Consider the following 14035-nt stretch of genomic DNA (forward strand, 5'->3'; position numbering starts at 1 on the left):
TTCTAAAAGGGCTTCGTAAAAATTGAACTTCGACGACTTCTTAATTCAGAGCGATAATCCTCGCCGCACGGTAAGCTTTCACGGTAATAGCACCGAGTTAGTTAGTACGGAATCTCGTCAGTCCCGCGCGGTGGCGAACATTCGAATTTGGGCGATGCGGTTAGAAATTCGGTATCGATTTCGGGGGTTGAGCCGTGTTCCAGTTTTGCCTCGGTGTGCGCGGAGAGCAACAAAACCGATAGTAAACTTGTTTACCGTGAACGTATTTGGCAAATTCCTCTCGTTGTAAATTTTCCAGAAGGATGCGCCCTCTACGTGCAAGAGAGAAATGATTAACGGGACATGAAGGCGAACTTACTCTTCAACTTCGAGCATCGGAAGAAATGAAACGTCTCGATTAAGTCGCTGGTACGCGCAGAAAAACACATTCTTATCCGCTGATTTTGCGAAATTATCTCTGGAGTGAGATTGCAAGAATCATCACTTTCAGAGTATACATCTCTCTCGAGGGTCTAGTCTATAAATAATCCACAAATTTTCACGAGTCGGTGGACCTATTTGTACGAAATTTGAAAATTGTGCCCGTATCACTGATAATTTTTTCCTTTAGATTGATTGTCAAATGTAATACAAAACGGAATAAAATAGATTTCGGCTGAGGATGATCACATTGAATAGTTAAAACGTCCCGATAATAAAATAATTGATATCTGTCTGTACAATAAATTATAAATATATGCAAATTAGACTTGAAACCGGCCCTCAACGTTTGAACTGTTGGATCAAAAACATATTATTTCTGTGATCCGATTGATCTCAGATAAGAAATTGCAACTTGGAAAATCCTCTAATGCACTCCCTTGCTGCAAGAAATAAATATACCCGCTTCTTTATACACATTTCTTCTTTATATAAATGAGTTAATAAATACATTGATTTACCCTCGATATTCCTGAGAATAATTTTTTCTCATCAGGACCCAACCTTCACCTGGCAGGGAACCCCTCGTATAATTCTATTTTCATAATGGATCGGAAAGGTTTACACTCACGTCAGCCTGCAGCATGTTGTAATGCTCCTCCTTGGCGCAGAGAGATTCCTTGAGCACGGCGATGTGTCTCTGGTAATCTTGATGCTGCTCCTCGAGCGTCTTCATCTTCGCCGACATCGCCAGGAGCTCCTGGTCCCTTCGCTGTACCTCCGTCCGGAGCTCGTCCAGCTGCGAAAAGATTCGTCGTCCAGGAGAGGATCAGTCCCTGCGCCCCGTCCGTCTTGGTGACGACGACGACGAAGACAACAGACGGCATAACGGCGACGGCGACGAGCGACGGAAACGTCGGGACTGCCGACTCTCTCCGTCATGACCGAGTACGACGACGGCGATAACAGTGACTGGTCCTCCGACGAGGACTCGATGGAAATGCGCGCGAAAAGTACAAAAAGACAGAGAAATAAACTGCCTTCACACGAAGCGACCGTGGCGGTGGGCTCGTTAGAATTTGAAATGGCTGTCAGGAAGAAGCGAACGAGAAAACGTTTGGTGAATGAAAGCTTCGAGTTATATGATTTAACGTCCCGTTACGTTTAATTAGAAAAATCTCAGTTGAAAATTATACCATCCCGAGGTTAAACTATTGGAGTAACCGAAACGGGGATATTTCAATTTTTCACGTTGTTGATTCTGCATTTTTCAGCATCTCCGACGATTCCTCTAATTTCCTTTAATTTGGTATAGTTAAGAATATACAATCATTGCAAATATAATCTGATCGGATAAAATATTAGATAATGCTCGTTTGCATTGTTCCGACGTCTATTTACATAAAAGCTGATTTTTATTTTTAGGGGGGAAATTTGCCGCGAACCTTGCATCTTATAGTGCGCGCGTCTTAAATTATTCCTGATCCAAATTGCGCGGGAAATTGGTTTTCGAGCGAACAGCCTTGCGGGATATAATCAGGGAGTTAGTTAATTGCCGTTGGACTTTGACACGAGCCTCTCTTGAGAAAGAGATCGGGATTACTTTAATTAAAATTACGCCGACGCGAGGAGATCTATCCTGTAAGAAAGTTTCCACGTCGAGGATTAAAAATTAAATCGCATTGTCGTGCCGCTTCGATCCCACCGCTATTTTTAACTCGCCTATGCGTCTTTCTTGATCTTACTTGATCGGATTAACGAAGGAGGCTGACGCTCGAGCTATTACGATCGTGTCCTAATTACCAAGGCAAACAAGAAGCCTACGTGTGTGTCGAGTTGCGAGCCGGTCTCGGCGAAATCTAAATTTAAGAGCTGCCCTTGATCATTAAAACATCTGTTAATCAATCAATACATCCCTTTAAAAGCTCAACCGTGCTCTCGCGCCCGCGTTAATTGCGGTTAACTAACTTCTCTCTTTCTATCTACAACAGCTAAGGCTACGATCTAAACGAGGATGGGGTCTTGCTGAGTTAGTTAACCGAATTCGACCTCGCCTCGATCGACCGGTCACGCATCTTGCACGCGTCACACACGAGAACTTTCGCGATGCATATCGAGAGATTGAAGGGGGAAAAAAAATTCAAGAAAAATCGTCGTCTCTCGTACTCGGACAGGACTCGTACGAATGCATGCAGCGTAATCGAGGCCAACGATACAAAATTACATATAGTGTCTTTCGAGAAAGAATGTAATATATACATAAATATATATATTTATATATAAATTCTTTAGGCGTATATAACACAGGAGAGATTACAAATGAAACGAAAAAGAGAATGTACGTATTTATATATAAATATATATAAATATACGCCAAAAGTGTTCAATAGCGAAGTGTGGTGGAGAGAGATATATATGACAACAGAGACGGGTGATCTTCAGGGGGAGAAAGATATATATATATATCCGGAATATCCGGATATATATATATATATATATATATATTCGGAAGTCTGTCATGTATGTGTCTCTCTTATTTTCGTGTACGTACCTACGCTCGTCTCATCTACTCTGGTGTCGGCAGGCCGCGTGAAGGAGCTCGTCGCGACATATCGCCGCTCTCGCGAAATCTCGCGACGACCTCGAAGCAGAGTCGTATACGTAATACAGCTACTACTCGCTAAACGCTACGAAGTAAACGCGATGCGAGCGAGATCGCGGGCGCGCGAGGTCCTCTCTGAGTCGGACGGAGAAACGGGCACCTCAGGACCTCGTCCTGGAACGGTCGGCCCCAAAAACCGCACGCACCGTTTCCGCATCGGTGCTCGAACGCTGAATTTAAGGAAAGATAACTTCTTAGATTGATCTATATGGGTGCGAATATTTTAATAGAGATGATTCCTGGAGCTTTCGTCGCCGAGCGAACGACGATCGAGTGTCTTACGCTGTTTGGAGTTCAGCGACTCGATGAACAAGACTCGGGGGGGGTGCGAGAGAGGGTGCGTCCGGATTAATGGCGGGGATCGGTAGCCTCGTAATAAACGAGAGAGGAACTCGGCCGCGCGCGTCTCACGCTATATTTAGTCAAGACGCCAGACGAGGGAGGGACTTCGCTCTTCCTTGCAGCTTTCCCTCCTCGAACGCTCGGGCAGGACACCCCGAAGGAATCTGCGCGCGCATTTGAGAAGGAAGATAACAAAAATCGTTCGGCTCGCGCCCGCGTCCAGCGCCGGCTATTGATTAATGGACAGCAGCTATCACGGCATCTCTACGACGCCGAGGGCGACGGCGATATCGCCCGATCCCCGAGGATCGTCGGCGGGGCGACGAGGAGCGGCCGTCGCTCCGACGGCGACCTCGCTCACGGTGATGATCATCTACGGTGTCACTAAGCCGCACACACGCGCACACACACACACACACACGCACATGAACACTGTCGATGATGGGGCGTGAAGGGAGGTGAACGAAAGTCCTTCGTTCCTTTCGCTCTTCCGACCGACACGGAATGGATGATGATGGTACGATGAGATCAAGATCTAGGATCGTGAGGATTGCTTCTCCTCTTACGGAACCACATCGGGGTCTCTCTCGGAGACCGTCCGTCCGTACAGTTTGTTTTTTCTCTCTTTTTTCTCTTTTTTTCTTTTTGGCTTTATTTTCTTTTTCAACGGTGAGAGATGCGTGAGATGATGATTGCGAGACAGTCGATCAACGATTCACGCCAGTAGAAAGACAGAGAAAGTTTGAGAAAGAGACAGAGAAGACAGAAAAAGACAGAGAGAGAGAGAGAGAGAGAGAGATATACAGAGTAGACAAGTACAGCGGCTACGGTATACATCGAAACACTCCGTTACGGTAATACGGTAATCACGTAAATGGAAACAGAGGAGGGAGGGTGGTTGGTGGTGATGGTGGTGGTGGTGATGGTGGCTCGGAAGAGCTTCTTGGGCGGGTGAAGAATTTCCTTACCTCCTCAGAAAGCTAGAATATTGGGGCACCACGTTTAATAAAGCTTCACCACGAAGGCCGCCCAACTCCGCCGTCCCTCTTCCGAACGTTAACGTTCGACGACCGTCGTTATACGTCGTTACGCGTTCCCTCATACCTTAGGCGTCCCCGAATTCCCGGCCGTAATTATAACCGACAGATTCCTCGGCGAATTCGAAGTCGATTTTCCGTCTTCCAGGGTGGCAGAGAATTTCGAGCGGCGGTGGTGGGGAAGAGGGTAGGCAGTAGTTCCTCGATATTCGTCGAATATCGGTGATTAAATCGCCAATTAAAACATCGGGAAAGTTAAGCCCACTCGGATTTCAGTGGAGATTTCGTTACGCGATTGCATCTCTGCGTCGGCGATTTACTTCGCAAAGGACTCCCGCTGATTTTCGTAGATCGACAACACCCCGTCTCGAGGAAAAATCAGCTTCAAATTGGTCACGAATCTGACGTTGTTGAACTCGGAGATCTCGGGACACATCGTGTTGCGTTGATTATTTGTTTAAATTAACAACACCGGATCTCTCCGAAAAAAATTGACCCCGGGAGCACCGTTGTGCGATATGAAGACGTTATCCAAGAGCGGCGCTATCAATTCAGCCGATTGTCGGAAGAGTTCCGCGGAATTGGGGACTGCCATCCATTGCTGACTTATCGCTAACTTAGCTCTATCTTAAGTGCTAGTTATACCTTAAGTTCTATCGGACAAAAGGCGACATTTGCTTTATCTACGAGTCGTGCTGTGAAACTCGCCAACTTGCCCCTTCGCGAATCGTATTTTACGAGAAGGAAGACAATAGCGTCGCGCCGCAAAGACAACCTTGCCAGTGCACTGTCGGTTCAATCTCTCCTCAATCGCTCGCGAATTACCAACGTCAATGAGCAGTTCTCAGAGAGCAACACGCAAGGTCTGATTGTTAAGGTAAGCGAGCGGAGCTTAGTGAAATACCGACAACAATTCTAACAATTGTACCTTCGCTTAACTTCAGATCTCAGTGTTGGGCCGGTTCTCGGCGAATCGATCGACGCTCAACGTTTAATCCGTCTCCAGCGAGACAAGATTCGCCCGGAGCGCGCGGTCTAAGGGAGGAGAGAAACGCCGAGAACGCACGTCAGGACGTCAAGGCTGCAGACAGCCGAGGGAAGGCCGCGCGCTTTCCTGACGGAAGAAACCGGCTGACGAGCGCGCAAGACTCGTGGATGAACCAAATGTTCCTCTCCGTCTCGGACGGGCCGAATTAGCGGGCTCTCCCGACAGGTATCCGACGTTCGAGATCCGTGGACGATGCTCGTGTCATCCCGACACGTCCACGCGCGTCTCATTTTTGTCAATTGTCAAACGGGAACGGTACAGAGCTACATGACAGATGCACTCTCTGCGCGCGCGTGCAGCATGCATAGGACGCTCGAGAGCGGAGGCGGCGGGGGGATGGAGAGGGCTGGTCAAAATCGACATGCGTCTCTAATTACGACACCGAGATCTACGGAGGGGATCGACAGAATGAAAAATAGAGAAGTCGATGGGAATAATGGGGGAGAGAGAGGGAGAGAATTATACGAACGATGACGATGTGGAGACAAGTATACTTGCCGATGATGAATGCGAGCGAACGCGCGATAAAACGCACGGAGCGGCGCGCTCTCGCGATGTTGATCCCCGCGCAATCGACGACGATATCTTCGATACTTGAAACGATCGGACAACTTGATCGTCACCGTGAGCGAACAGAATGAGACCGGGCGAACGATGACGCGATCGCCGGCAGAATTTAGATTAGAGAACGATCGTTTCAGCGAAGGCGATGCGATCGGACGCTCGCGACGATTCCACGCGCGAGCTAGTCCTCTCGTGATTGTTCGACACGAAGGAGGGAAAATTAACTGATGATTCGACAGTGAATAATTTCAATGTCGCGGAATTTTTGACGGAGTAAAAAATTCATATGTAAAATTTAAAACAACGTTAAAAATAAATATGTTCGAAGATCAGATGAGACTAAAAATACAAAATAAAAAGTTGATGAAATTATATTAGATTATAAAATAGAATTAATTTATAGAAGAGCAGTTTCTAAAATTCCGTCGACGAAAGGACGAGGTCGCACGAGGTAGATCTCGACGAGCGGCCCGTCGAATGTCGATGATGAAGATGACGACGATGACGACGTGAACTGATAGATGAGTGGCTGCCGATGACGTACACTAGAACCACGTAAATTCCTAACGACGCATGCAACATGCCAGACCTAAGTTCTCATGCGAGTTGCACGATCATCGAAGACGAATGATGAGAGAACGTCGTGAGAGAGCTGACCGATCTACTCGAGCGATCTATCGATCATCACGTGAGATGAATCGCGCGCGTACATACAATCAACTGATTCGCGACTCTGTGACCTATATGAGGAGTGAGAAGATGCACTAACTCGATGATCGGAGAGAAAATGACATTCTGTGGCGACTCGAATGGAATCAGCGCTAAATCGCTGATCGTATCTAAAGACGATGAGAGAGAGAGAGAGAGAGAGAGAGAGAGACGGGACGAACACGAGAAGCTGATGAAATCACCGACAGCTCGGATCGTGTGTGAAATGCTTGTACGGATAAGACACTAGTCGCAATGATTATTGACTATTATAAGATATATTGCCACGCGAGGATGACGGGATGAAGCTTGCGACAATGGTATGAGTGTTGCGCGATGAGCTTAATTAATCTCTGACCTGATTGTTTTCGTGTCGCATGGCAAGTATCGATGCATGTGAGTCGATGTGAACTGGTGCTTTCTTCTCGTGAACGGTACGGGAAATCGACGGAGGGGTGGGCGGAGAAAAGAGAGAGAGAGAAAGAGAAAGAGAGAGAGAGAGAAATAGAGGGAGTGAAAAATATTCGTGAATGAAGTGAATTGTGGGAGAACATAAAAATGTAATTTCCTTCCTTTCTCTCCTCTTCTTTTTTTCCTCCTTCTCCGCGATTGGTCGTGATTGTCGTGGATGTGATATGATATTTTAGCATAAGTAATCATAATCATACCCCCGTGGTTGTTGTTGTCCCGATTGGCTGGTAAAATTTGAAATAAAGCCGAACGCTTGATAACTCGTTTCGCAGAGATGATTCGATCGACTGGGTGATGCCATTAAGAACAAAATAAATAGAAAAAAAGGAAAAAAAAATCATGAAAAGATAAATTCTCGGCAAAAGTGGTTTACCAATGTTCGACTCGCATGTTGAGATTTTTGCGTTTGGAATGTACTATACAGTCGTCTCATCCGCGAGTAGTCGACCTGCGCAAACAAATGTACATCCACTATTTTACTCTCGTGCGAATCTGTGCTCCTTTGCCCGATGAACGCAAAAGAAAGAGAGTGTCTCTCGACAAGCGCAAAGCGTTCGCTACAATTTCCGTTTCTAAACTGTGTAATCCCGTGGAACGCATGTGACACACCTTGTCCGAAAGAAAAATTGCTCAAAATCTCTCAACTAAAAATGTAACATTCTACGGTAAACGTATCTATGAAAACACTGTCAACTGCGCAACAAATCGATCGGCAAATAAACGTGTCTCCCTCTGCTAAGGTAACGCTTGAAAAGAAGAAGAAACGGCGGAAAGATTTAAGTGTAATACCGATTAAGCAGGCTGCTTATTCGTCGTTAACTTCGCAAAAACCAAGGATCTTTACAGAGGCGTCGTTCGTTCGCGGAGCGAAACGAGCTGCGATGGATGGTGCGATCGCGACCCCGACAAAAGAGAGAAAAAAAAGAAAGAAAGCAAGGAACCGACGATCTCTCTTCTCCTTTACGCGAGATCCGCCTCGGGATCTCGCGATCGCGCTGGATCCTCGTAACATCCGTCAGATATATCTTGAGTCTGTCGAGGGCTTCGAGGAGGGATGATCAGATTCGGCTCGTATCGCGGAGAACAAGAGGTTGGCCACGCGCGAAAAACAAACTCTCTTCTTTCCGTACATACTTTTTTTCTTCATCATCATCATCGTATTATTATTATTATTATCACCATCATCATCATAGAGTTATAACAGTTTCACCAGTATCATAGTGCCGGTTTCTCGCGGGAAAGCATGGTATCGTTCGCCTCCGGCGCAGAGGCGCACAGTCCGAAGAGGATCGTTCTTTACAATAAAGCTCTAAAGACGAGGCTGACCTTGCGAGCGTGTGAGCTCGTCGTCCCGACGGGACGGCGTTCGCCATTCGCACGGTGAGATCTCGACACGAACGTCCTCTCGGAGGAACGTCCGGAGAGGGAGGGGGCGGGGGGATCCCCCGGTCTTGACGCTTTCACCCTCGAAATATCGGCGGGAGTTCGGCGGAGGCGGGGGGTCAGGAGTGGGAACAGAGACAAGTCAGGGTATACCCAGCTCGACCAGATGCGGCGGCCATCGCGTCCTCGCGACTTCACGGACGAAGCGCGGATTCGGAACGATTAATCGCGCCGATCGTTGTCGATGTTGGCTGAATCCTCACGCGTAGCGTCCTCGGACTCGTCACGATCCTTCCAACGGATCGGTACGTTCGGTTCGTTCTTTCGTTTGTTCAATCGCGCGTCGATTATCACAATCGTACGTATGTTAACTCGACGACTTATGATCTAAAGAGAGTATATATATATATATAATATTTATATTTGTACACACACACACATACACACATAGTAGAAAAATAAGGATTGTCACAACCTCGTGGAACGTACCGACGGGGCGGTCTCGACAGTCCGCGTGCGAAGAATCATCGAGAACATTTGAGCGTGATATGTTCGGAACGAGTCTCTTTCGAGAACCACCATATCTATTCTAGAAACGTGATTCCGTTCGTGCGCCCGAGGCGCACCTTGTACTTATCTATACGGTTAAGCCAGGTATAGCCCCGCGAGCTATCCGGACGGGGAGGAGAGTACAACGGGGTAGGGGTAGGGGTGCAGGGGCTCAAAATCGCTGTGAGCTACGAAAATATATATGTACCGGCGGAAGTCTTCTTCTTTTTTTCTTCCCTTACCTACACACGCATCGTACACGCACACGCATCTCTCTCTCTTCGCATATTATACTGCACATATGTATATATTATTATTATTATTATTATTATATTTACGTGTATTTTTCTTGTGTTTTCTTTCTTTTCTGCTTTCCTTTCATAGAGACGTATGTGTATATATGTATATAAGAGTATATGTGTTTTTTATACGTGTAGATATATATCTCAGAGCGCGTAGTGTTGGCGAATCCCCTGCCTGGCGATCCCTCCCTCTCGTTTGCATCTCATCCTCGATCTCTCGCCGCAGAACAACAGTGATACTCGTTTATAATAGACATCTCAAGGATTCAACATATATCCTCGTAATCTCGCGCGATCTAAGGCCTAAGGATTAGGTACGCATGGTCTTTGCGCTCGGGCTCTAACCGCGTTATATAATGTAGAAGCTACCGAAATATGTTGTGACTTTCTCGTTGACTTTCTCTCACCGCGAGTTATCACGCGGAACCTTCCCGCCTATCTCTCGCGCCCTTAGAGCAACGCTTTCCCGTACAGCGCGACCACCCGGTTCGTATGTTCCAGGATATCGAGAATGTTCGATTTCATCCGGCCGTTCACGAGCTATCCAGCGAACGCTTTTGGATATACCGTCCACGTCCGAGTGTCCCCGATGCCCGGATGCATCGTACGTGCAAAAATTATTACAGACAAATCGTTCATCTCGATTCATCGGTAATAATTTCCCAAGGATTCTAGAAACCCGCATGTCCTGTGACATCCAATATCCAAGACTCCCTCGGATTGAATCTCCACGACGCCCGGATTTCCGGATACCTTCGTGCGCCCAAGAATTATTACAGACAAACCGTACGTCGCTCCATTCATCGATAATAATTGTCCCAGAATTTTGGAAATCCGGATGTCCCGCGACGTCTCAGCATCTAAAGCACCCTCGGCGGATCGGATGCCCATGACGTCCGCATTTCTGGATACGTTTGTACGTGCAAAAATTATTACGGACAAAACGCATGTCGCTCGATTCATCGATAATAATTTCCCGGACATCCCAGAAATCCGGATGTCAGGTGCCGATCGTCATCCGAGGCTTCCTCGGACGCGATGTCCGCGCCTGTATCGGTCCTGTTCCGCGTCGCGGGAGCGACCAACTTCCTCTCGCCCTCTGGAGGACCATTATCGGAAGTTAACGGAAGATCAGAGATCGTCCGAAGGCTTATCGCGCCTTGCGCTATACACAGAGGGACTCCCCGGGCGACGTGTGAACGTCTTGTGTGTATCTGCAGGATGCGATCGGGGAATTCCTCGCGCGCTGCGAACGATCGCGTGCTCGCGGGCGAGACCGCGGCCTCCGGGAAGTGGAAACTTCCAACCCCACACTTTCGTGGAATTGCGGCTGTTTCTTCGGCGAAGTCATTGGAACTTTCTACGAATTTCCGACGTTTAGGAGTTGCTCGCGAGGGAGGAGGGGGGAAAGACTGACTTTCGGGATTACGATACCGCGGTAAAACGCCTCGCGATCGCGATTTTGCGCGCTCGTGAGTGAGTTTTATCGGCGGATACGCCTTGAATCTCGAAAGTTCTCGCATCGCGACTCTCGGCGATGCTTCGTGTGTGACACACACGAAGACACGCGAGAGATCCGATGAGATCCTTACGACGTAGCGCCGAGGGTAGTTTTCCCGCGAGCCGAGGGGCGTTTCACGCTACAGAGCCCGGCTCGGAGGCGCACCGTGACTTCTAAAATTATATGTACATATATATTATCAAAATTATCGCGAGACGTTATATTAATTAGAAAATCAGAATCGTTTCCTTCCCCGTTGAGAGCCGCGTTTTCACTCGCTCGCGTGCGCACGCGAGCCCTTTCCCCACGCGACGTCCTGCACTAAACATACATACACACACACACACACACACCGCGACGCCCATGACGTCCAGGACTCACCCTATACACCTACGACATAGCTAAGTACAATCGAGTCAAAAAATAGAGAACTCTGCGTTTCGGGATGTCGCCGACGAGAAAAGGGATATCGAGAGGTAAAGGAAACAACAGGTACGCTAAACGGTGTGTGTGCACGAGAGCCGGTGAGAAGTAAAACGACGTTATTCCTCCGTCGCGTAGCAGGCGGGTCGACAGACTCTACAGAGAACACGGCGTTATTTACGTTTACTCTTTATCGTACGAGCTATCCTAAAAGACTCCTCTAGGTAGGTAGGAAGACGGGGGCTGGTTCAGCGACGGGAGATAACGCGAGGTCGGGGGGGTTAAACTGCGCTCGGTAACGTAGGCCGATCCGCACGCGACGAAACATTTTCGCTCACCTAAATAACAACAAGTCGCCCGGGTCGCTCACGAGCGAGCGAGCGGAAGGCAATTTGCAAAGTTCGAGCCCGAAGTTCGAAAGTTCGTTCGAATTAGCAGCGTCTTTCGAGCTCGCGCTCGTACAACACCGAGATGCGACATATCGGGAGGGGGTGGTGCGACACTACTTTTTGTTTTAGGGGCAAACGTTCGTGCGACAGAATCTACCTAAATGATCTATTAACGGCTAAAGATTCTATTTACGGCTAAACATTCGTCACCGTTTCATATTTCGCTTATTTATTTGAGCACGAGTATTCCGCGCCTTAACGTAACTTGTTCTCTTTCTCTTATTATATTAATTTCACAGATGAATTTGTTTATCACATCGTTCTGCTCGATCTTCGTTTTCCGATCGTCGGCACATTCCTTTTTAATTTTCCTCTAAATAGAATTTACCATCTCTTCCTCTTTTCCTTTTTTTTTTCGTTTTCTAATCTCACGAAGGCTCACAAGAAATAGGAAGACGGGGAACAAGTATCTAATATCGAGTATTTGCCGAAGACTTTTTTTGTTTCCAAAATAATTTCGACCGGCGACGAGTTACCAACAGAGCTCCGCTTCGTAAAATCAACTCGGGAAATTTGCAACTAACGTTTTCTTTTTTTTTCTTTTTCTTTCGTTTTTTTTTTCCTTCCAAGCGTCCTCCGTCACGCACACGTGGATTCAAATGATCGATTTCGCTCGTCAGGTATGTAAATGCGTATAAAAGGAAGATATGTCAATCCACATGAAGATCGAATGGTCCGTTCACCGAGAATTTAATTGTCTTGTTATCCCGTTGCTCCGATAACGATATCGTAATTGTCTAAACTAAAGATTTCGAAACGACATGGGGATAAAAAGAAACTCGGGTACTCCGTCCGATAGTAGAGGTAGAGGTACACGAAACGCAGCTCTGATGTGGGATCAGGGACGTCATGGCGCGAGCCCCGAGATCGATCATCCTCGTCGACCGCCGTCGTTTTAGTTCTCACGGACTCCTACGTGCGTAATACGCGACGTTTCGAGGAGAAGACGAGGGAAATCGAAAGATCTTCGCGCGGAAGTCGCCGCCGGCTCCTGGTCGGCGCTAGCTCTTCGGCTTCTTTTCCCCTCAACTGACATCCGTCCTACGTACTACGTACGCCCTTTCAGCGATCCCTCACAGCCTCTTCACGGCGATCCAGCCTCTTCCCCGAAGACGTTCTTTTCGTTCATTTTTCTCTCTCTCTCTCTCTCTCTCTCTCCCTCTCTCTTTCTTTCTCTGGAATGGCGGCCACCTTCGACGGAAACAACGGATCTTTTTGCCACACTTTCATTCTCTTTTTCGAATCAACCTCATTGACCCGATTCTCCGACCACGATGGCTTTTTCGAAACTAGACTTTCGACGAAGACTACGACGACGACGACGACAAGGACGAAGACGGAGACAACGACGGAGACGACGGAGACGACGAAGACGACGAAGAAGCAATCGTGATCCTCGTGTACCTGATCGGAGAAACTCCCGCCCTCCCACGCCGTTCCAGGTGTCCCCTAGACGGCGTCGTTCTTTTCGATGCGCACGTTGTTGATGAAGAAACTTACTTGCCGTTTGAAGTTCAGGTCGTGCTTGTTGAAGGTGTGAGCGTGCAGCGCCAGGGCGCCCGCCGCCGCCGGCTCAATTTGTTTCAAGTGTTGCTGCATTTGCTGCTGCTGCTGCTGCAGCTGCAGCTGATGCTGCTGCTGCTGGTGCAGGTGGTGGTGGTGGTGGTGCTGGTGATGGTGCAGCTGATGGGGATGATGATCGGTAGTAGCATAGCGATCGGAATAGGGGTTGACCACGCCTGTGGTGGCGCCCGACGAGATGCCGGCCAGGCACGAGGAACCGCCACCGACGACGCCACCCAGCCCGCCGCCCGTGGTCGCACCTGTCGAACCGGCAAGCAACGAACTGGTTAGTGCCGCGGACGACGTGTGGCCACTGTACGGTACCAGCGAGGTCATCATGGACGGTCCCCTGGCCAGGGCCAACGTGCCGGGCTGTTGCTGACCACCCAGGCCGGTCGACGGCATGTACCCCGGCCGCAAGTGCGGCTCGATACCCAGTTGTTGCTGTTGGTGTTGCTGCACGCTACCAACGCTACTCGGCACAGCGGTGGCCTTGAGCAATTGCTCCCGCAGCCTACCGCCGCACTCCTTAATACGCTGCAGCTCGGCCTCGAGCAGCCCCACTTCCTTCTCCAGGGTCTGTATGCGCGCGTCTTTAGTCTCCATGATGGCG

At 48.4% G+C, this 14035-nt stretch overlaps 1 protein-coding gene across 6 annotated transcripts in view; it reads right to left on the reverse strand.

The window, feature by feature from the left end:
- Positions 1-14035, reverse strand: part of LOC106746026 (ELKS/Rab6-interacting/CAST family member 1) — a 97564-nt gene that overhangs the window by 28204 nt on the left and 55325 nt on the right. For 4 of the 6 annotated variants that reach the window (XM_014622127.1, XM_014622126.1, XM_014622124.1 and 1 more), the window contains exon 5: positions 1052-1219. In XM_014622127.1, the coding sequence (XP_014477613.1) occupies positions 1052-1219 (168 nt within the window). Of the gene's footprint in view, positions 1-1051; positions 1220-4392; positions 4401-7625; positions 9449-14035 lie in introns of those variants that run through there. The other 2 variants (XM_014622128.1, XM_014622129.1) reach the window with 2 other exon arrangements.

This window comes from Dinoponera quadriceps, unplaced genomic scaffold (genome assembly GCF_001313825.1).
Source record: "Dinoponera quadriceps isolate SergipeBrazil2010 unplaced genomic scaffold, ASM131382v1 scaffold1782, whole genome shotgun sequence".
In the NCBI taxonomy this organism is placed as follows: Eukaryota; Metazoa; Arthropoda; class Insecta; order Hymenoptera; family Formicidae; genus Dinoponera; species Dinoponera quadriceps.